Source organism: Gorilla gorilla, chromosome 2 (genome assembly GCF_029281585.2).
Source record: "Gorilla gorilla gorilla isolate KB3781 chromosome 2, NHGRI_mGorGor1-v2.1_pri, whole genome shotgun sequence".
Taxonomy (NCBI): Eukaryota; Metazoa; Chordata; class Mammalia; order Primates; family Hominidae; genus Gorilla; species Gorilla gorilla.
The window spans coordinates 167271337-167295896 of record NC_086017.1 but is presented as its reverse complement, the minus strand read 5'-3'; the positions used below and the strand labels follow the sequence as shown (position 1 = coordinate 167295896).

Below are 24560 nucleotides of genomic sequence, written 5' to 3'. Positions count from 1 at the left end.
GTCACACAGTTCTAAAACAGGCAGAGCTTGAATTTGAACTCTGGTCTGTTTAACTTCAATGCCCATTTTCTTTCAACTTTACAAGAAAAAAGAAAATAGAAAAAACAAGGCTTAACAGAGGTTTTTTTTTTTAACATAGCCATGGTCCCCTGCCCACCCTCTTTTTCCTGAGGGGGAAAAAAATCATAATAAAGAAGTAAGAATATGAAAGTCAGCTTCTCTCTTAACCCCAACTATGTTTATAAGAAATCAAGGTCTAAAGCTAAGTTGGGGAGGAACCAAGAGAACCCTGGTTCTCTTTCCTAAAAATCCTTTCCAAATGGTTGCAGGAGAATGTCTTAAATAAGGGCAGTAAGTGAGTGTCTTAAAGGGAGAACAAACAGAGCACTGAGGACATTGGGGAGTGGGTAATGGAGAAATGTGTCAGGAAGATGTGTCAGAGAACAAGCTCATCATAATTTAGAGCCTTGGCTATTTCTTAGGGTTAATGATCAATTAAACTGTGCTTTTCTCCCCTCAAACTGATTTAGGGGCAACATTCTCCTAAGTCCCATTTCTTACTAGGGTGTGATATGGTAGCATACACCCTTGTCCAAGGCAGTATCTGGCACCTCCAAGGTAACAGAGTCTTCCCCACCAAGGCATCATGAAGAGTCGCCCCAAACCTATGGGGAGTATGGAATCCACATAGGTGTCTCAGAAGAGGCTGGGGGATGACTGCTCCCCTCAAGCAGGTGGGCTCCAAGCTCCCACCTTTAGCTGAGGCAGCTTTGCTTTCACCTGTCTGAAGAACGTGTTCCTCTACTTCATAATCCTTTGAAAAACGCTTTCCTAGAACATACCTTCATCTGAACATTGGCACACAGCACAGATCTGTAACTGATATTTAAACTGGACTTTTGAGAGAGAAAGGCATACCCTCTAAAGGTTTATGTAACAATTCATGGTAATACCACCCATCCTATGACAAAGACATGGAGGCAGACTTTTTTAAAAGTGAAATGGTCCATCTTCCCCTTCCCCCGATCTGTGTTCACATCACCATCACTACCACCACTGAGGGTCGAGGAAACACGGAGAAGAGAGAAAACGTGGGGGGACAGAGAAGCAGGCTCCTTCCGGTGACAGACAGATTCAGAAAGAAACAGCAGCATCTCCTCCTCATCCACCCCTCCTCATTCCATGAGCTACCATGAAAAGGTGAGCTCCCCTTCTAAAGCAGGATGTGGTAGGCTGTCCTATCCTCCTTATAAATTGAGAAGAGTTCATTTCTTTTCTGCACAACCCTTTTATTACATAGAGTCTGTGTAAAATACTTTGCTCTCCAGAGAGGAACCATATCATTGCAAATTGCTTTATGAATATAATTAGCTGATAAATTAGAGCAGCAGCTACTACACTGAAATAGACCTTCAGATTTTGGAAAAATGAAATCACTGGGGACATCTTGTACATGAAAAACAATCTTATGCTGTGCAGAAGTTTTGATATGAGTTAGGACAACTGTTCTTACAATTGCTAAATTGTTTTTTCAGTTTTCAGTACCTTGTCCTTCTGAATAGCTTTTACTCAGCTTCTGGGCTCTTTAAAACTCCAGGTGTACGTAAAGGAAGCACTTGTGCAGGAGCAATAATTGCTCTGAATAGGAAAGATTCTTCCCATCACAGAGCAACTTATAAAGATTACACATCCAACCCTATACCAAGAAAACATTTCTCCTTTTTGTTAATCTTTCATAAAATAAATAATGGTATTGGAAGTTTAGTGTACAACCAGTAATTTATCTTGGGTGACACTGATTTAAAAAATAAATAAATAAATAAATAAATAAAGTGCTGTCATTTCAAGGAGAACTTGAACTACTTTATTAGCTATTAGTACAGACCACATGATTCAAGTTTAGAAGAAAATAAGTCTTGAATCCCAGGCAGCATTAAAAAAAAAAAAAAAATTCTACTCTTAACTTATAAATTCTCTTTCCCTTAAGAAGAATGGAGTCCCCATTCTTCATTTTGACCTGCCAAATCACCTCCCTACACAGAGCCAAAGATACTTCTTCTGGCAGCACATGGTTAGGAGTTTTCACAGATGAACTTGACTGTCTTTTCTGTAACCCTCTGAGAAAAGAGAACGCTTAAAGCTAAAAAAAAAAAAAAAAAAAAAAAAAAAAACAAGAATGCAACCCAAGAAGAGGGCTCACTGCATTTTTCCTTCTTTTTCTTACAGGGTTTTGTCTTGCTGTTTCAGTCCTTATTTCTTTAATAACAACCTTTGACATCAGTGCAGTGCCCTGGTTGGATGACTTTGCAATCAGCAGTACCTGTATGCCATGCCCGTCTCTGCTCTGGTGGTTTCCTGCAACGAAATTCCATGAACACGTAGAAACTTTTCCAGATATTTCTGTTCGGCTGCTCCACTGGGCCTCACAGGTTTGCAGGCTGCCTGAGGCTGAGTCTTGGTCACTGCTAGGTGCCATCTACATTTTAGAGCCGATTCACTGGATTTTGGCAGACCCAGCTTGGGGCTCGGGATGTCTGCGCAGGCAGGTTTATACAGATGCATGTTTCAAAAACCCAAGGAAGCAAAGCTAATTGCACCGTGCTTAACTTTAAGACTCACTGTATCTTGCTGTGAATACCTTGGGTTATCTGGCTTCAGTATGTCTCTCAAAAGGTTTAGCTTGTTTTCTTTAGATCTCTCTTATCATTTTTGTAGGCGAGCAGGCTCCGAAGTTCCCGACAGAGCTGTTGGTTGTGTGTCCCTGCCCAGGCCTGTGCATAAAGGAGGCTTTTGGTGGCCAATCACTTTTCTCATCCCTTTAAAGTATTCAGAGTCAAACATAAGCAACTATGTACTGGCCCTGGGGAAAAAAAATATGTGAACTTTTTCCCATGTCTTTCTATTTAGGTAAAAGGAAATATTTTGGTGGGATCTGGGCCAATCTGTTTTTATAAGGACCATAAAGCCTTAGGGATGATTCATGAGTATGTAATGAGACTTCTCTAAATTATTAAATATTTTGTAATCAAATAATTTTTTATACTAGAGGCATGATTCATTTGGGTGAAAGGTCCATTAACCTCTTTCAGATGTTGATGTCAAATGATAGACAAATATCAACAAGTGGTTGTAAAAGGCAAAGGGTCCACACAAATATGGCTAATTATTTTTGACAAATGTGAAGAGCAAATCTGTGGAGGAAGAATAGCTTTTCCACCAAATGGTGCTGGAGCAACTGGATGGATATCCATAAGCGAGGCAAAGCAGAACAGCAACAAACAAAAATAAATGAACCATTGACCTAAACCTCATCTTTATACAAAAATCAACTCAAAATTGATCATGGATTTAAATGTAAAATGTAAAACTATAAACTTGTAGGTAAAAACAGGAGAAAATCCTCAGAACCTAAAGTGAAGAATTATTAGACTTGACACCAAAAGCACAATCCATAAAAGGAAAAACTCATAAATTAGATTTCATCAACATTAACAACTTTTGTTCTATGAAATACTGCGTGAAGGGGATTTTAAAAAGCAAATTACAGACTGGGAGAAAATATTTGCAAACCACATATCTGACAAAAGACTTATATCTAGAACATACAAAGAACTCTCCAAACTCAACAATAAAAACATAAACAATCTAATTGGTAAACGGGCAAAAGATATGAACAAACATTTCACTGAAGAAGATATACAGATGGCACATAAGAGCATCAAAAGATCACTAGCCATTAGGGAAATACAAATGAAATCCACAATGAGAGATCACTACACACCTATCACAATAGCTAAAATAAAAATGGTGATAACACTAAATGCTGTCAAAGATTCAGAGAAACTGGATCCCTCATAAATTGCTGGTAGGAATGTTAAATGGTTCAGCCACTCCAGAAAAGTTTCTTATAAGACTAAACATTCCAAACTTACTATATGACACAGCAATCACACTGTTGGGTATTTATCCCAGAGAAATGAAAACTTATGTTCACATGAAAACTTGTACACAAATGTTTATAACATCTTTATTCATAACAGCCAAAATCTAGAAACAACCCAAATATTCCATAATGGGTGAATGATTAAACTGTGGCATATTCATACTATGAAATACCACTCAGGAAGTAAAAGGAATGAACTATTGGTCAAAACAACCAGTTGAATAAATCTCGAGAGGCCTATGCTGAGTGGGGGAAAAAAAAAAAGCTAATACCAAAAGGTTGCATTTTGGAATCTGTATCATTCCATATATATAACATTCTCGAAATGGCAAAATTGTAGCTGGAGAGGAATAACAAATTCATAATTGTCATGGGTTAGAAAAGACAAAAGGGAAGAAGATGGCTATGGCTATAAAAGGGTAGAGGTGGGATTCTTGTAATGGAACTGTTGTGTCTTGATTATGGTAGTGGTCACATCAATCAATACATGTAACCAAACTGCATGGAACTAAATATAAATTACTCAAAAATGAGTGCATATAATACTGGAGAAATCTGAATAAGAGCAGGGGCTTGTGTCATCATCAGTTTCCTGATGGTGCTATTGAACTGTGGCAAGGCAAGATACCATCATTTGGGGAAACTAGGCAAAGGATATATGGAATCTCCCTATTGCTGCTTATACCTGCATATGAATAAACAGTTATCTCAAAATAGAAAGTTTAAAAAAAAAAAGCAAAGAAACTCCTCACATATGGGTTTTTCCACCACATGATTCCAGCTGTGACTCTCCTCCAACTGTGACTCCTGGACATAAACTGTTCATTCGGTCTAATAGCTTCACGCTCACACCTCCCACCTGCCATCACATCTTACATCTCTGCTGACATGAATCTTCACACACACGCACATGCTCCCTTAAAGCTCACCTCCTCTAGGAGTTCTTCCCAGCCCCGGTACACAATTATTCATTGAAATTCCACTTGCAATTCAAACCTAAAGCCCTCACTTGACACTTCTAAACTGTTTCACAAACATTTGCACACCCCTTGTGATTTCTGCCATATTTTTGTATATCCTATACCATTATTTATTTACTATTTGGAATTAAGTTGCTTTTTCTACCTAAATGAATTTTTTTAGTGTTATGTACTGAATGTTTGCATTCCTCCCAAAATTCATATGTGGGAATCTTAACCCCCAGTGTGATGATATTAGGATATAGGGCCTTTGGGAGGTGAGCGAGTTGTGATCTTGGAGCCCTCAGAATGGGATTAGTGCCCTTATAAGAAGAGGCCAAAGGTAGCTTGCTGTCTTTTCACCATGTAAGGACACTGGAAGGAGAGAGCAGTGGCCCTTCAACCGGGAAGAGGGCCCTTACCAAGAACCTGACCCTGCTGGCACCCTGATCTCAGACTTCAGCCTCTAGAACTGTGAGAAATTAATGTGCATTGTTTAAGCCATTAAGTCTATGGTAACAGCCTGAACTAAGACATTTAGTCAGGAAACATTATATTACTACCACCATAAACAGAAAAACCTTATCACTTGTAATAAAATAGAATGTAGTCTGTAAAAAATGCAGTAAAAATGAAGAATGTTATTACCTTGCAGCTGGATACTCAGTGTCCAGAGGCTTGGGATCAGAGTCTTAACTCTTTTTATCTTTTATTGACAAAGATTTAAAAGTATTAGACAGGTTTTAAAGATAATTTAGCACAAATCTGATATTTTCTCTTCCCTTCTTTTTAGATAATGAGAAAAAAATGAAAGGAAATTGAAACAGGAATACACTACATTTACAAAGTGAATCAGTTATTTAATGCCATATGAGTGGTACTTGTACCTCCTTTGGGAAACAAAGACATAATATGCTGTTCCAGAGTATGAGATACATCTCTTGCAAGTGTACCTCTTAACTCCCCATCCAGATTATAAGCTCTTTTAGGGAAGGGACTGTATCTGACACAAGCTTGTAAACTCCAGTTTATAATGATCAGAATGATGCTTTGTGCACAATCAACATTGCATAGAGATTAACAATTTCCTTGCTTTAATTTTAAACTCCCAATAGCTACCTTTTCTCTCATAAACCTATTTCCATTTTCACCCTAGCAGCAAAAGCCCTGAGCATGAAAGAAGAAATAAGAGCTTATAAAGAAAAGGCCAGAAAAGCTAGGGGGGAAAAAAAAAAACAAAACAAACACAGTACAATGGAGTTAGGGAGAAATTAGCATTCCCAAGTAAAGTTGCACCAGTGACATCACTTATGGTAGCCACCAGTTAAATCTGACTATGTGAGCCATGAAAGTGGTTCCTCCAGGGCTGAGAACACCTGGAGGTTCAGGCAGTGGTGCCAGTGGAGGGCCAAGGAAGAAACACAGGTGAACCAGGAAAGCAGTTTCTAAAACATGGGGCATGAGCCCTCTCCCATGTGTCCCTCTCTTTTTGTCCTCCAAATTTGGAACTGGGCCCAGGAAAAGAGAGAGAAATGAGAAAGCCAGTATTTGTCTGGAACTGAAGTTTCTTTTCATAAAGTTCTAAAAGCAGGTCAATGTCATAAAAGGTCCCAGTTTAAAGGTGGAGGATAGAAACTATATTTAATAAGAGAACTATTTATCCCTTTGGTTGTCAATACAAACTAAGATCAATTTTAAGCTCAATGTGGTTAGACTGTAAGAAATGCCTCTGAACAGCTGAGAAGGACAGTTAATGTCTTTCTTGCTTTCCTTCTGTGTCTCAGGAACGATGATTTTCATATTCTTTTTAGGATATTTAAGTACTGTGCAATCACATGGTCAGCAGAGTGCAGGAAAAAGCAACAAGGCCATGTGATGAGACAGGTGCTGCCTGCCCCGTCCTGCTGATGGGGCACGGGAGGCCTGGGACACAGAAGCCACATATAGAAGCTCACACAGCTCTGGGTGGTGGGCAGACTTCATCTACACCTGTTCAGGATTCATAAACAATAGTGTGACCTTGGACAGGTCTTGACCTTTCTGACCCCTTAGTTTCTCTACTGGCTCAGACTTAGGTAATCTCTAAGATTCTTCTAATCTACATCTGATGTTCTGTGTATCTTAAAAAGTAATTGCTCTAATCATGCTATAGAGGTGATGATCCTTCCTCCTTTGTAACTGGCGAGACTTGGAGTCCATGAATTATTCACTAGTTATAAAAGATACCAGGCTCGTGAGATTTATGTTATTCTTGGAATATAGCAAATGCCTTTATAGCCTAGTTCTAAATTTTTCTTGGCTAACGAGGTGATTTGTTGAACATTGTATATCTTGGACATGTCACAGTCATCCAAGAACATCCAGGTCTAAAATAAAAACTGAGGCCAGAGCTGGTGGGGCTAGAGGAGTGGGAATGCACTGCCACTGCCGGGGTGGGGGAGTATTGGGACCACCCAAGTCAATTTGGACAAGGGACACCAGACTACAGTCCAGCGCATATTTTTCTATTCTGATTATTTACCGGAACTTCATCTTTCTGCTCTTGTTCACGTGTTTGCTCACTAGTGCTCTGCAGGTGATGCTGTGAGACGTCTGCCTTCATCTCACTGGGAACCATCTAGAGGGATTGCTCCTCCTGTCACTGCCATCTTCTCTTCACCCTTGCCAGGGCTACCTTGGGGTCTAGCTATATGTGGCAAAACCACAGCTAAGTATAGTATGTGTGTGTTGTGTTAACAAAACACAATGCATAAAACATTGCCTTTGTCATCAAGGAGCTCTCAGTGGAAGAGAGGAGAGAAACTAGTAAAGATTACAAAGTGATGTGATATGAGCAAAGATAGAGGCAATCACTGAGGCTAAACCCAGTCTGGGAAAAGAGCAGAGGATCAGAGAAGATACCCTGAGACAACATCAGCAGTAAAGGTAAAGGGTGGGAGGAGCGGAGGGAGTTCTTTCACAAGTTTGCAATCCAGGCCGGGCACAGTGGCTCACGCCTGTAATCCCAGCACTTTGGGAGGCCGAGGTGGGTGGATCATCTGAGGTCAGGAGTTCGAGACCAGTCTGGCTAACATGGTGAAACCTCGTCTCTACTAAAAATACAAAAAAAAAAAAAAATTAGCCAGACGTAGTAGCGGGCGCCTGTAATCCCAGCTACTTGGAAGGCTGAGGCAGGAGTATTGCTTGAACCTGGTGGGGGCGGGGGTTGTGGTGAGATCGTGCAAGTGCACTCCAGCCTGGGTGATAGAGCAAAACTCTGTCTCAAAAAAAAAAAAAAAAAACAGGAAGTTTGTAGTCCATCAAGAAATCTAATGTTAAATGTCTCTGTCATTCATTGGTGTTTTTCTAGGCAATCCCTCACATCTCCTGTTGGTCTAGATTTTCTCAGCGAATACAACACAACAGTCCTGGTAGGATAGGGGAGGGGGTACATGTTACAGTGCATGGGAGTACAAAACATGACTAATGGAGAGCCCCTGTTGAGCCAGCCTTAGCTCCTTCTCCCTAGACCCAAAGGTAGCATCTTCAGTCTCACCTGATTCCTTTTCCTTATCCCTACTGCTTATCTACCGTATACTCCTGCGTTATAGCATAAAAACAATCCCCCCCCCGATGTATGATACATACGCACTATAACCTTGCTTTAGAAAAAATGGGTAGGAGAGGATAGAAAAAATAACTATTTGGTACTAGGCTTAGTACCTAGATAATGAAATAACCTGTACAACAAACCCCTGTGACACAAGTTTACCCATGTAACAAACCTTTGCATGTACCCCCAAACCAAAAATAAAAGTTTAAAAAAAAAGAAAAAAATGAGCGTATTTATTGGTGACTACATCTATAGATCTCTACCTTGGCATAGAGGGTTTGTGGGCAAGACTGGCCCTTGAGGTTTAACTGCTATTCTGCATTGGTCCCACAGTCCTCAACTAGAAAGCATCTTTGAGTGGAGCTCTGGCGTCTGTAGCAAAAACTCTCCTCACCTACTTTGGGCATGACTCTCTTGCTCTTTATTCAAAAGTTCCCAAAAGATGCCAAAATGTGGCCTTAGTCTAAAGCTAAAGGAAGGGAAATGGTCCATGGGGCCCAGATGTGCAAAAGTGCACAATGTGGCCAGAAATACCTCAAAACGTGGCAGTTAGAAGCAATGACTACTTTGGAGGAGAGGTAGGTGAGCGGCTTGGAAAGGATGGGAGATGAGGTCTCAGTCACATTATTTAGGCTCTAGGCTCTCTTTTTAAGTAATGTTGAGCCATGGAAGGTTTGAGATCATGATAGTATTGTGGTCTCATGCTGTTAAGTCAACACTGAAGTAATGCTTGCAGGGTGCTGACATCACCTCCTTCTTTATCCCAGTCTGCATTGGCCTGGCTTAGGGGAATTTCCACAGAGAGTACAGTATGGTAGAAAGAGCACAGGCTATGAAGTCAGGAAGGCTTGGGTTCAAATCTTGCCACTACAACCCACCAGTGGGCACTTTCTGAGTCACAGTTTCTTCCCCCAGAAACTATAGCTCATCATATTACCTAATAGGGTTTTGTGAAAATTATAAGAAATATTGTATTTGATGTAACTAGTACAGAATAAATGGCTCAATAAATGGTGATTATTATTATAATACCTGCAATGCTGTCAGTGTCTAAGGGTTACCACATACACTGCACAACTCCAAGGACTGCCATCCAAATTTTAACCCATGTTGATTGTGCCCCCTAGTGTTGTGCAGTGCACAGCACACACAGTTATACGTGGGAGACTTAGACTTCTAACAAGCAATAATTTTCAGGGGACTTCAATGTTATGGGCTGCATGAGTACAAAATGGATGGGGATGGCTTTAAATATGACTTTCTCCCTTGCTAAAGAGAAATGAGAGATTATCTGAATGATGCTTATTTGTTCTTCATCTAGCAAGAAATACCTCCATCACTCCTTAAGTGCCTACTCAGAAAGCAGTTTTGAAAGTTGCAAAGAACTCCACATATTTTGACACTGGTGCCACATGCTCTGCCATGGGGCTTATCTATCTTCTTTGACACGTTATTTCTATGGGGTCTGGAACTTGTCCATGACAAGGCCTTGGAGGCTGGGGTACAGAATGGCACCATGAAAAGTAAATCTCAGCTACAAAAGCAAGCCTAAAATTTTATATTTTCAGTTTTGTGATATCATGCACTAAGAAGCCTCACTGGGATCATTCCAACCAAGCAATCTCTCTCTTCATCTTCTAGGCACTTACGATTAATCTAAAATATCTAGGAGTCTAACTAGAGCTAGAAGAACTCTTAAAAATAAACTGATTTAATTATCTTGTTTTACAAATAAGGTAATAGACATCCAGGTAAATTGGCACTATTAAGCAGTCATTATTGTAAGGACTGGAATAAAGTGCAAGTTTCCAGGAGCATGGGCTTAGTGGACAAGGACTTAAATCTTTGCCTGGCAGCCTAATAGTTGCATGATTTGAATACTCTCTGAGTTATTAGCTTTTCCTCTGGGGAAAAAAATGGGGGAAAAAAAAGCTAAACCAGGCTGGGTGCAGTGGCGCATTCCTGTAAACCCAGCACTTTGGGAGGCCGAGCTGGGAGGATCTCTTGAGGTCAGGAGTTTGAGATCAGCCTGGCCAACATGATGAAACCCTGTCTCTACTAAAAATACAAAAATTGGCTGGGTGTGGTGGCAGAAGCCTGTAATTCCAGCTACTCGGGAGGCTGAGGCATGAGAATCACTTGAACCCAGGAAGCGGAGGTTGCAGTCAGGTGAGATTATGCCACTGCACTCCAGCCTGGGCAGCAGAGTGAGACTCCACCGTGAAGAAAAAAAAAAGAAAAAAGAAAACTAAATCCGTTTATATATTTTGAATTCCCAAATATACCATCCTGCCTCTTGAAATGCCATTTCACTGTATAATAATTGTAAATGTTTAATCACCAAAGTTCCAAGGCAAAACTGTTGAAAAACAATCCATTGAAAAGCCCTCAGTGTGTCTCTGCTATAGAAGACAAATGAATAGTTTCACTTTGTTTACTCTATTTGTGCTAGAATGTTTTCTTTGGCTGAGAAATTTATAAAATGTAGACTACAAGCATCCCATCAACATTTTGAAACATTGTGTTCTATATGGTTTGCTTTTATAAAATCTCTATGGTTTATTCCAAGATAAACATAAACTTGAAGTAATTTCAGCATTTGACATTTTCCCAGATTCAAATGTTAGTTCAAATAGAGTAACAACTGAATTTGTAGAGATCACCTTTTTTAGAAACCTTTCCAGATAAAACACAACCAAGAATGAACAAATGAACAAATAAGATATCCCAAAGCCTACATTTCAAACCTCCTGGTTGAGTACCTCAATTCATAAACCATGTATTCTTTCTTGGTCATAATTTGAACAAGACTGGATTTCTTATTTCCCATCCCTCCCTAAAGTAAAGATAGCAAATTAGATTAAAAGAACTATCAAAGGCAGGCATCCTGACAGCAGCAAGAAAAGCTTACAGCAAGGTGAGGATACAGAAAAAATAATAGAGGAAGAAAAATTTCAGAAGCCAAAATTTAAAAATAAAATAGCAAAATGAGGCCTCCAATTTTCAAGGCAGATAGATCCATATGCTTTAATAGCCCCTGAGGATATTTTAACGTAGCACAATAGCTGACATTTATTAAGATAAATGAGAGTTGTCAAGTTGTTTCTTCAGGTTTAGAAAGTTAAAATAAAGCCTTGACACTTAAATTAGAAAGTTTCAGGTATTAGAAAAATCACCTGGGCAAAAATTTTCATTCTCTGACAATGTCAGATGAATGAGGCTTAATTGGGAATATTTCCTGCATTTAGAAATGTTATCAGTCCCATCCTCATAACTTTTTTCCAGTTAATAGCAATTTGGTGGATTAGCCTAAAAAACAAAACAAAAGTCAACCAATTTGTTCTCAAGCTGCCGATTACATGTTTCTTTCCCTCAGCCGTTTCTTACCTGCTTCCTCATTGGTTTGCATTCCCACAAACCCCCATGCATTCTCGTATAAGTCTAGTTGAAATGGCGCATCTTAAGTGTATTTTTTCCTGATGCTTCTCTTCCCTGTCTCCCTGCCTCCCGGCATAACTAATCACCCTTTTACCTGAATTTTATAGCATTTCCTTCACACTTCTAATATCACACCAAAAAACTTGACTGTAGTGTTGTCTTCCCTGAACAGACTCCAGGATCATTCAGGGCAAGAAGCCCTGACTCTGCATCCCTGTATCCTCAGAACTGGAACATGGTAGATGCTCAAACTTCCTTAATAAATTCTGTTTAATTTTCTAGTTTGATTGTTAGAAACTATTTCAGTGTTACATATATGGTAATAAAAGAATGTCCTTAAATGTAAGTATATTTTTTCCTTTTTAAAAAACTAATTCTGAATGTTAACTTCACTGAAAATTCATTTAACTGAAAATACTTTTAAAACACATTCAGTACTTCTTTTGGATAAATGACCATCTGGAAAGTAAAATATTGCAAACAGATTTAAGCATTTAATATTTTGTTCAACAGCAACTGGTGTTTGGATAGTCACATCGTTCAAATTACTAGGCTTGAGACAGAAAGAGCTGATCTTTCTAACACATCCCACTTGTGGAATTGTTTATGCTGACTCTCACCTCCTTAATCCCAGAGGTAATTAAATAATTCAACAGCCCTTTGGACAGCTTGTTTCATACTTAATGTCCATTGCTGTAATCAAATTAAATATGAAGATTAAGCTACGAAATGTACCTTAGGCTTTGATTTTCTTAAGGAAATATTTCAAATTGGAGATATTTGTAATAAAAAGTCTCTTGTATACAAACCATATTTTCTTAACCTATTATTCTCCAAAATCCTCATTAATTCTGCACAAAAATGTATATATACCTTGATTGAGGATAGTGACTCAGAGAAGAATGCCAGAATATCATGGAGGATATGCAATTTTATTTAACAACATTACATTCAAAACCACACTGTCTCCTGCTTCTGGGAGCAAAGTGATTATCTTGTCTGTTGTTATGAATCCTGGAGGTACATTATAGAAAAACATGTGTAATGATTACACTGTTTAAATGAACACAATGTTGTAGAAGCTCCCCTTAAAAACACACACCTTATCTATTCTGAAATAACAGACTGAATTAGTGAGCTCTCCTGGCTCTCCACAAGTGCTCCCTGACCCTTGTTTCCATGTGCCTGATCCTGCCTCCTGAGACATCAGCCCATGTCTGTGGCACCAGAGTCTGTGGCTGTTACCATGGAAAGGGATGGCCTTGCAGCAACTCCATCTCACAATGGAATGGGGGAGGAATAACACATGAGCTGCCAAGAGCCTCATCCAGCCATAAGTGAGTCTCAGGGCAATGAGAAAAACTCTGACAGGTTCAAAATGAGAGCTGATGCTCATAGACTGACATAAGGAAGGCTGCTTACTTTATCAGTGTTCCACTGCCAGGTGGATATCAGATGACCATCTACAGGTCTCTGAAGTGTCATCAGCCTTCTCAGTGAAACAAGAAAGTTGAGATCCAAACAAAGAAGCCAGAAGAGACTGACCCACCATGTGGCTCAGGAAAGGTCAGGTCAAGGGGTCCAGTTTGAACAAGGGGAATAACATTGAAAGTAAAGGAATACCTTGGTCTCTCCATGTTATGGAAAATAGCCAAACTCTACCTTAGAAGCTCCCTAACCCTGTTTCAGGCACAGCTCTGTGGCAGAAACAGACCTGGGATTCACCATGCCCACTTCTTTTCCTTCCAAGGCATACATTTATAACTACAATTCCCAGCCTTCTTTGCAGTTGAATGTGGTCATGTGGCTGAATTCCAGTCAACGTTGCCTCTGCCTGCAGATACCACTTACAGGTCTGGCCCACAAAATGGGGCCTCCACCTGCTCCTCCCATACTCCTCTCTTGATCCATGTCAATGCTCAGCTATGGCCCAGCTTAGAAAACAAAAGATGAAGATGATAGAATTTTCATCAGCCCAAGTCCCACCTGACTGGACCCTTCCCACCCCTGGTCGGACTTGCATAAGTAAGAAATACACTTTCTCTTTTTTGAAACAAGGTCTCACTGTGCTGTCCAGGCTGGTCTCAAACTCCTGGTCTCAAGTAATCCTCCCACATCTGCTTCCTGAGTAGCTAGGACTACCATTGTGAGCCACCACTGTACTCAGCTTGAAATAAACTTTCTGATTTCAAGGTATTAAGGTTTCAGGATTTTGCAGCTAGGGTTACCTTTAATAAAAACAATGCACTTTATTTTGTAAAAGGCATTCACCTACAGCCTATTCACAATCAGCATTTGGGAGCCATTCCTGGATTGGGAACCAAAGCCAGATATCTGGCGGGAAGCCTAGTTTAATTTTTTGGAGACTGAAGAAATATTTGGCAAGTTTCTTTTTGAAATTAGGTCACAATGTGTGTACCAAAAATGCACAAAAAGCTCCTAATTTCTCTTGCCATGGAATGGAGATTTTTCTCTAAAACTGACACCTGATGACATTTCACATACCTGGGGAGGCTGTTGGGGAAAGCTGTTGTTTCAACTGCCATCTCCAAAGAAATATGAGTATGTGCTCCTCAAAACTGTGTTGTTTCCTCCTCCCATGCAGCAAAAACACACAATACAATGGTAAAAATCCCTGGCAGGACATTAGCACATGCCATTCAGTGACAACCAGAGTCTACAATTTGAAAGACCTGGGCAGCTATTGCTGTCTAGCTCCCAGAGCTAGGATGAGAAGGAGATGGCCAAAGACTGACTTAAACTCAAATTCTGAAATTGAATTAAATTTATCTAATAAGGGATGTCACTTGGGTGCCTCCTCAGGCCTCTGCACTTACACAGCTCTTTCGATGGAAACAGTTTCTGTGGGAGAAAAGCCTGAGGAAACATAAAAATCCATAGTTCATCCTATGACACAACCCTTTGCTATCCACCTGAGTGACTTCCCAACATTCCAGCCTCCCAGCCTTTTGATAGAAAGATGCAGGGCAAGAAGCAAAGACTTCAAATGGGAGGGGAAGACACGACTGCCACATCCCGAGTTACAGAACCTTATAGTGTGGTGGAAAGTGAAGGTGAAAAGTGAAATTACTAAAATGACATCTTTGTGGTGATCAATAATAAACCCAAACTAGAGGGGGAGCCATTCTGTTGAGTTGAGATGTGCATCTGCAGTCTGCAGCCTGAGTCTCCAGATTCAAGTACTGGCTTTATCACATACTTAACTGGCTAACATTAGGCAGGATCATTTTTAAGGCATCATTTTTAAGGCTCAATTTCCTTCCACAAAGTGAAGATCATAAAAACAGGCATCACATGCACATGGATCATTGGGAAGGAATCAATGGAATATCTAAGGAATGTGCTAGCTGTATAATAAATATTCAATAAACAGTTGTTGATATTAGGAAAAGAAGGCAGATGTCACAGACTTTGGTCAGCTCACCCAGGAAGGCTTGTTCAAGGTCAAGGAATGAAGGAATGAAGGCTACATCTACACCTATTTTTACTAGAAAAACAGATTAGGGGTAACCATGCTCTTAAGCCATGTTCTAAGCTGACTTAGAGCCCATGTCCAGTGCAAAAGGTAATAAAAATAATAGCGAACACATAGATAGCGGTTTATAACATAGAGAGTATTTTCACATACACTTTGGATCTAATCTTTAAAATCCTAGAAGATGGATAACACAGATGTTTTCATTTCCACCATATAGACGACAAAATCAAGGCTTGGAGAGGAGAGGTGTTTTGCTAAAATCCACACAACCAGCCAGAAACAGAGCTAGGATTTAAACTTAGGCCTTTTTATTCCAGAGTCAAGAGATGGATCCACTGTGCATGGAGAGAGGAAGTGTGAGACAGACAAGGCGTCTGGTCCATGTTAATCAGAAAAGATTTTAAATCAGGGTATGAATGAAAATCTTAGAACAAGTTTCTAAGTTAAGCAAGGAGGGAAGCAGCATGTCAAGACCATTTGCTAAGGCTTGGAGAATTTTCCCAAGCTTGAGGGGCTCATAGAGAGACTCTTAGCTAAAGGAAGATTAGGGAGGCAAAATAACAGATGGCCTGATGGCACTTCAAAGGGGAATAGTAATTATGGCTTTTCCTGAAGGCCCCTTCCTATGCACTCAGCATTGTGCTAAAACTTTTATGGATATTATCTCATTTAATCTTCTCAACTCTATGAATATGTGACCCTGTTATTCTGATTTTAGTGGTGAGAAGACTGAGGTTCCAGGTCACATAGATTGTAAGGGGTTGAATTTAGACCTAAGTCAGCCTGACATCAGAGCTTATATTAATGTGTCCCCAGTTTATGTATCTGTGGTGACTTATAGAGGAGGCAAGAGGCACAACGTCTCTAACTGGCTAATACCACAACTGCACAACAACCTGAAAAGTAAATGTGAAACCTTAATAAACCAAGCTGTATAAAATACAACTAAGCTGCATAGCTAAGGCTAAATTTTAAACTCATGATATGATATCACCACACCCCAGAGAAGCAGAGTATTCGGTACATAGAGACAGAACTAGAAAGGTTGACCTTCGATATGGAGTAGAATAACAAAGGCTCAAAAAGATAACCTGGAACATACTTAAGCATATTCAGCAGGGAGTTAGCTCAGGGAATATTTCATCCCCTTAATGGGAAAAGAAGAAAAAAAAATCAACGACTGACAGAAAATGAATAGGCAGAACCACACTCTCCTTCACTGAAGGATATGGGTTGTAACAAGACTATGAGGTTGTTGTATGAATTAAACAGAATGACTATAAAAAGCCCTGGGAAGAAGGCATGATGCTTTATAAATGCTTGATAATTATGAAGGAGATGAAAGAAATAGTCCTTTGTGTATCACCTTGAGGATTTTTGTCAGATCTCAATTCCACCACTACTTAATAGTTAGTGAATGTTTTCCTCTCAATTGACTCATTTATTTTAAAACTTACCCTTGCGCCCTGCTATCATAGCCATGAATTTATAGATTTTAGGTGTATGTTATATATTTCTTCCTAATATTCATGAAAATAAATTATCAACCCATTGAAAGATTTAATTTCCACATGCCCCCCAAAATTATCTTTGGCACAATTAGAGTGCCATAGTTTGGGAAACATTGAAAGCATGTAAAGAAGCCTGGACAAGGAACCAGGAGACCTGGGATCTGGGCCTAGATGATCAGGCATGTCGCCTTTATGAGGCATGTTCCCTCACAGGAAAGTAGGAGAACACCTGCTCTATGTTGTGTGAAGGCAAATGAGATAATGCACGACAAGACATATCCTTGTTTTATAAACAAGGATACTACAAATTGTAGGTATTTGTGTTACTCTGTCTCCTTCTACTAAAGAACACTTTTTAAAAAATTAAACGTATCTGTTTATTTCAAAATAACACACTTTGAAAAGCAAAGAGAATTCTTCTCCTTCTCCTACAACTTCAAAACAAAGTATCACCTCGTCCCCTTTTTCTTTCAGAGATACTTCAGTTGCACTGTCTCTATAAACAACAGTGTGCCCCTTTGGTCAGGTTTATGTCATTATACTCCGCAGGCTCAAAGCTGGACAAAGCTCAAGGGATCATCTCGTCTAGTCTCATTATTTTACAGAGGAGCACTGATTTCTGGAGAACTTTAAAAACCTTACTTATGACCATACTGCAAAATGGGATTTGAATCATGGCTCCTGGCCCCTCAACCAATTTTCCTACTGTTACATGAGCCCATTCCCTGTAGCGGCAGAGAGATCTCAGAGAAAGAGGAGCCAGAGCTGATGCTCTATCTAATTTACCAACGTCCAGTTAGGAAAGAACCCTATGGGCAAGTCAGAAGACTGAGACAGAGGCACTGCCTTCCAGGTGTCCACAGTTATTCAGAAGAAACCAGGCACGCACGTACACATGCACACACGCACACACGCACACACACACACACACACACACACACCAAATGAAGAGGAATCTAAAACTGAGAAACTGGCTCAGTTTTGTCAAGATAACCAAAAAAGCAGTCACAGGGGTGCAGATTGAACCAAGTCCCTGTGCATTTGGTGACTCCTGTGGAGTGGATGTGCCTGTCCAGGGATGTCTACTTCCAACTCACCACCCCAGTGGTGCAGCTACACAGGGCAATGGCAGCTTCATGGCCAAGTCAAAGGACATCATCACCATCTTTAGTGGCCATGGCAACCCTAACCCTCCCCAGAGGCTGCTGCTAGAATGCTGTAACTTTCTCTGGCTACCTAAATCCTGTCCTGTTGAGGTTCACCCTCCCACTCCTAGCCCAATTATTCAGTGGTCCAACATTTTCTCTAATATGCAAAACAACAGAACAATGAGCTAGGAGGCAATCTTTCTAGCATATAACTAAAATCACAGTAAACTACATAAAAATGTCCTCATATTCCAATATCTCTGAAAAAAATACTTCTATGTGACTGCTCATGCAAACATGACAAGAATTACAGCCTTAGGGAGAATGTGCCTGCTCTAAGAAATAGATATCATCTTTTAGAAAAGGAAGAGCTTTCTCTTCAACAACAAAAAATGAATTAATAGCTTTTTCTAGGAAAAAAAAATATTGGTTGAATAATTTAGAGTTATTCCATTGTAGATCACTTCCACCATTCCATACTCCATCCCTGATACCATCTTACTGATGCTGTCCACTATGTTCCAGGAATGTGGAAAAGGAGGAAAGTGGCAGAGGTGAGCACCAAAATTGATTGAGTGTCTAATCTACACCAGATGATTTACATCATTTCATGGAATCCTTATAGCAGTCTTATGAGATAGATATTTTATGCCCATTTACAGTATCAGTGTGAGTACACTCCAGAAAAGAGAGGCATCCCTACTTTTGGCATCTCCAATAACAGTCTCATGATAATAGCAAGGGCATAGATCATGCGTCAGGAATGATGCTAAGACCTTTGTATAATATCATATTTACTACTATATGTGCCCACTGCTGTTCTGTGAGCTATACTTACTTAAGTCACTTGAGCTCCCATAACAACCCTAAGGTATTACTGCCATCATTACCCACTTTTTATAGCTGAGAAGACTAAATCACATAGCTGATAAGTGGTAGAGCCAGGGCTTGAACCCAGCAGCCTAGCTCCAGGATCTGTGGCCTCAACCAAAACCAACTGCTTCTCTCAGGCAAGGGGATTACCCAGAGCCTCCAGGCTAGTAAGTGGTACTGCTGAGATGCAGCCTGCAGGCCACCAGACTCCAGAGCTTTTTCATCACCAGGCCCAGCTACACTTCACTTTGCCAAAGCTAATACCTGCATTTGATACCCAAGAGGCTCCCCCTCCTTGGGGATATAGGGACGATTTTGCTCTATTGTTTGCATTACACACATTCTCTCTCCCCTGGACTCCTCCCCTTTGCCTAAAAACATCCACAGATCAGCTTTCTCCTATAAATTTCCCCCCAGACTCTACTACAGACTTCAACTATCATACTCTCTCCTCCTCTGCACTGCCTCTTCTTGAGAGTGGCCTGCACACACTGCCTCTCCTCCACGCCTGCTCTCTGCCCAACTCCCCAGTCTCCAAAGTAGTCAAATGGCCTCCTCTCCTCCTGTTCTCCTGGCCACACTCCCAGATCCAGCCTGCAAGAAACTTTGAAGGATGCTGTCAGTAGCCTCATGAACAGAAGCAGCTCTCCATCTTCATTTCCTGCCCCTTTCATCTGCACCTCTGCTCAGTCTTCCCTACACATGGATTGCCTTCCCCTCCCCATCTCCTCCTGCTCAAATCCTGCACATCCTCCAAGTCCATACCCAATTACTCCTAGGCTGCAAGCAACTAGGATCTTTTCTAATTTCACCTTTGTGTCACCTCCAGGGCCTTATACAAACAAGAATCTCAATCAATGGCTGTTGAAAGTTTACTCACTGACCTCCAGCTTGATTCTTAACAAGAATATCTTCTTGCATAAACTTCTTGCATCAATTAAGATGCTTTCATAAACTCAGCCAAAGGCTTCTAAGCTTTTGGATCTCCTGCTGCCTGTTGGCAGGAATCAAGTCTACCAAACTCACCTGGAAAACTAACTGCCTTTTCTCACATAGAACCACATTCAGCCTTCTAGAAGCAAGTGTGAGTAAACACTTTCTTGGAAGTCAAGCAGTTTTGAGAGCAGAGAGAGAAAATATTAGGAGCGAGTCTCAGTATAACTACTGTCCTAGATAATAAGAAACATTCATTAAGGTGGTCAAAATCAGTATCAAAATGCTATACTTAAATTTTCACTGACATGTCAGTTTGCCCTACTAAATGTTCCTAGTAACCTCAATTTAATAGGTTCAGTCAACTATCGTTTGAAATGTGAATACTGATAGTATGTAAAAGCTCATTGTATTCTATCTCCAAGTCACTTTTCCTCAGGAGGGTGGTATCCTATAAATCCTTAAAAAGCTTTTGGTGAGGACATACAAAGGTCTCTTATAAAATATTAATTGAGCACAGCGGGATGCTCAGCTCTTGATGCTAGGTGAAGTATATACTTTTGTTGGGGATTTTTGGAGTCATCCATCCTTAATCTTCTTCATAGGCCTTAAATACACCGTGTACAGTATGGGTTATATCTCAAGCCCTATTTTACAGAGTGTGAAAACAAAGCACATTACTCTTTCAAATCACTGCACATTATCTCATTTAAGTTTTGCAATGGTTCTTTTTTTTTTTTGAGATGGAGTCTTGCTCTGTCACCCAGGCTGGAGTGCAGTGGAGTAATCCCGGCTCACTGCAACCTCTGCCTCCTGGGTTCAAGCAATTCTTCTGCCTCAGCCTCCTGAGTAGCTAGGACCTCAGGCACGCACCATCACACCCAGCTAATTTTTGTATTTTTAGTAGAGACAAGGTTTCACCATGTTGGCCAGGCTGGTCTTGAACTCCTGACCTTGTGATCTGCCTGCCTCGGCCTCCCAAAGTGCTGGTATTACAGGCATGAGCCACCATGCCCGGCCTACGACTGTTCTTTATAATGGTGTTAGCACCCTTTTGCAGTCAAGGAAATTGAGACCTGGAAAAGTTCATTAAATAACCCAACATTCTGTTGAACTATAAAACTCAATGTTAAAGATTCCATATAAACATTATGTAGTACAGAGAAAGCAATAAGATAGGCATTCTTGAATATTGCCAGTGAGAAGGTATAATGAGAAAAATGTTTCCAGAAAGCAACTGGATAATATTCATTAAGAATAAATAAATATATATTTGCATATCTCTGTATATGTGTATATGTATATGTGTAAATATACACACATATAATACATTCATCCATTAATTGCACTTCTAGAAATAGAGCCTCGGCCAGGCACGGTGGCTCACACCTGTAATCCCAGCTCTTTGGGAGGCTAAGGCGGGCGGATCACTTGAGGTCAGGAGTTCAAGACCAGCCTGGCCAACATGGTGAAACCCCAACTCTACTAAAAATACAAAAATTAGCTGGGCGTAATGGCACCCACCTGTAATCCTAGCTATTTGGGAGTCTGAGGCAGGAGAATCGCTCGAACCCAGGAGGCGGAGGTTGCAGTGAGCTGAGTTTGCGCCACTGCACTCCAGCCTAGGCAACAGAGTGAGACTCCATCTCAAAAAAAAAAAAAAAGAAAAGAAATAGAGCCTAAGAAAATAAGCAGAAATATGGTTTTTTAAAATCTGATACAAAGATATTTATTGTAATATTATATCTAATAATGATAAATAGTATATAAAAGAAGAATGGCTAAGCAATATTATGGTCATAAGATGTAGTCCTTAGAAAATTTTAAATAGTTTTTAAGATAATAAAATAGATTGGTGTAATATTAAGTGAAAAAAGGAATGATACAATCATATTCTGACTTTTACCCATGACCCAAATTCAAAACGCTGGGGAAAGCATGCCAAAATATTAACAACGGTAGCCTTTTCTGCTTTATATTTTCCTGTTTTCAAACTTTTCTACAAAGTTCAGATGTTACTTTTGTAAACAGAAAAAAAATTTTATTCAAAAACAATAATTTTTTTAAAAAAACATGCCCACAGTTACAGGCAGTAAGAAGAAAAGCCAATCCTTTGCCTTCAATTCCAGAACTCTGGCCCCTGCCCCATCCTCCCTCAAGGTGCAGGGCCCTGAGCTGTCATTTTAAAAAAAATCAGTATCACAGAGTTATCAGTCAACTCTAGATGAACAATAAATCTGTATTAAGCAAAGTATATTAGATTGTTTCCTTATATAGTCATATGTAAATACAGCAGGAGTCAGAACTACTTACCACAAACCTAATGTGCATTCCCTATCCTGCTGCCTGCAATTTTACTTCTTAAATATACCAGGACTGCTGAATCTCCCCCAACTCTAATGCTTTCTTTCAATCATTTAATAATACCCTTTGTTTCAAATATAAATTACCATAGAATATGGACATAAAGCAATCCTCAAATTCCTCAGGAACTAGAATTAACCTGATGTAAAATATTTTAATTCCATCTTCCAAGAAAGGAAACAAGTTTGAGTTCGCTAGCAATTCCTTATTGATGAACATTAACCAAAGACCCACAGAATTATTTCCAATAGCAAATGTGTAATGTCTTCAAGGACTCTTCAATACATTTCATATTCTGTCTTGTAAGTAATGCTTCACAGGTGGATAAATTTGTTAATATTTTATAAGTTAATCATATTTATCTTCTACATACAAGTTTCTAATGGAGATATCACTCATGGGCCATGTTATTGGAAGAAAGAACAATTGGAAGTCCAAGAAAATTTTCTGGGACTTCTCAATGGCTGACATTTACAAATGAAAGAAAAATTTGGGTGACTTGGAGGATCGTACATTCTATCGCTAACATTAAAATTGGAAGAGATTGCACCATCAGACATTGTCACTGTCCAGGAATCTCAAGGACTCAACAGAGGAATGTAGTTCCAACATTTGAGAGGTAAAAAAGTTGCTGGCGATGAGAAAAACTGCCTTAGTTTCCTGAGCTATGCAAACATTGAACTCTGTAATAAATGTATTTAATTTATAAATAGAGTTAGTTCCAACTACACATACTCGTTTCTTCCTGGAAATAATCATGCTGCAATAATAAAGGAGGATGGGAAATTTTTAATTTTTGATCATGTAAGGTGGACATATCTTCACTCTTTTTCAACCCTTTTACTAAACAAGGGAAACACCATGCTATTGTCAATCAGTGATTAATAACACTACCCCACAGATTATCATAGGAGACATTAATTCTGGATCATGTCTAATCTAGTCTTTTCTGATTACAGAACAAAATATTATTGTTTAAGTGAAGCAGAAAAGAGCAGATATTTGCTTTTCCCCAAAAGTTTCTTGCTAAACCTGGTTACCTTAACTAATATGCCACTCTGACTTGTTCAATGTTGTTCCAATGTCAGATAATGAAGAATTCTGTGGTCTTGTATTAGACTCTTTAAAGGAAATTTCTGGTATATCGCAAGTCAAGGAAAATGTTATGGAAGAAAACCATTTTCAATGCTTTCCTTTGCCACTTAACTCTTTTTCCTAGAGGATCTTTAATAATAGCTTTAAGATTTGTAGATGTGAGATATGTAATAGTTTGAAATATGAGATATGTAACACTAACAAGCTCACTCAAACTTTCTTTCAACGAGACTATTTTCCTTGGGTCTTCCTCCCATGTACCCCAAATGTGGGCCCAACAGCATATACAAGAGCTTCAGACAAACCACTCTGGCCATGAATACCAAATGTATTTCATAGAACATTTCCAGAAGCTTTATTTTGTGCTAATTTTTAAATGTTGATTTTTGAATAATAGTTTAGGTTTTAAAATATCTATTTATTGCTGCCTTGAAAAAGAGAAAATGAAAGTTAGTTGAGGAGTTTTAAAGTGTATGGTACAAGTTTTTAGTCTATATGCACAAGTTAATTCAATTACTAAATAAGTTTTTCTGTAGTGTCTTTTGGAATTAGAAATATAGACAGAAAGGCAGCTCAGAGTGCACTGGATGCTTTGATACAGGCTGCATTGCAGAATTTCAGTGCTACCATACAGTCTCTACAAAAGGAGTTTTCCATACTTTGACCACGTAATTGGAACCATTTTTCATCTCAAAGGAATTTTTATTACCATTTAATAACATAGCTATTCTAGGTATTATTTTCACAGTATTTTTTCTTCCAAAATTATCTTTAATTCCTAAGAGATTTTTTGCACAAATTATAGAAAATAAGCATCCTTAAATTTCAGGACTCCAGACACTTTTTACTCAGTACGTTTTGCCTTGGAACACTGGGATTTGTGAAATTATCCTTCCTCTGCTTTATTTGAAGCTGAGGCTCAGTAAAGAACAGAAAGAAAACCCATAGAGATTTGCCTTACATTTATCTCTTTTTTAAAAGGTACCTTTTTCTCCTGATGTTATCTGTCTTAGACACGGGGCTCAGATCCCTATATTGGTGGTCAATATGTCCCATTCTGCATCCCTATGGCCAGCCTGACCCCTCATTCAACAAGTTCACACTACTCAACTCCACTTTTCAAACAGGCAAAACAAATGTTCTTCCCTCATCCCCAAGTTCTCAGAGCAAAGGAAATGCTGAAAGATTGCAAACTCTTTTTTGTA

General features: G+C 39.5%; 1 protein-coding gene across 3 annotated transcripts in view; it reads right to left on the bottom strand.

Moving 5' to 3' along the window:
- The window catches only part of KCNAB1 (potassium voltage-gated channel subfamily A regulatory beta subunit 1), a 494315-nt gene that overhangs the window by 390796 nt on the left and 78959 nt on the right, over nt 1–24560 (bottom strand). The window contains exon 1 of one of the 3 annotated variants that reach the window (XM_004037886.4): nt 2321–2779. The exons of the other annotated variants lie outside the window; for them this stretch is intronic. Coding sequence (XP_004037934.1) covers nt 2321–2562 — 242 coding nt within the window. The 5' untranslated portion in view covers nt 2563–2779. Of the gene's footprint in view, nt 1–2320; nt 2780–24560 lie in introns of those variants that run through there. 3 annotated transcript variants of the gene reach the window in all.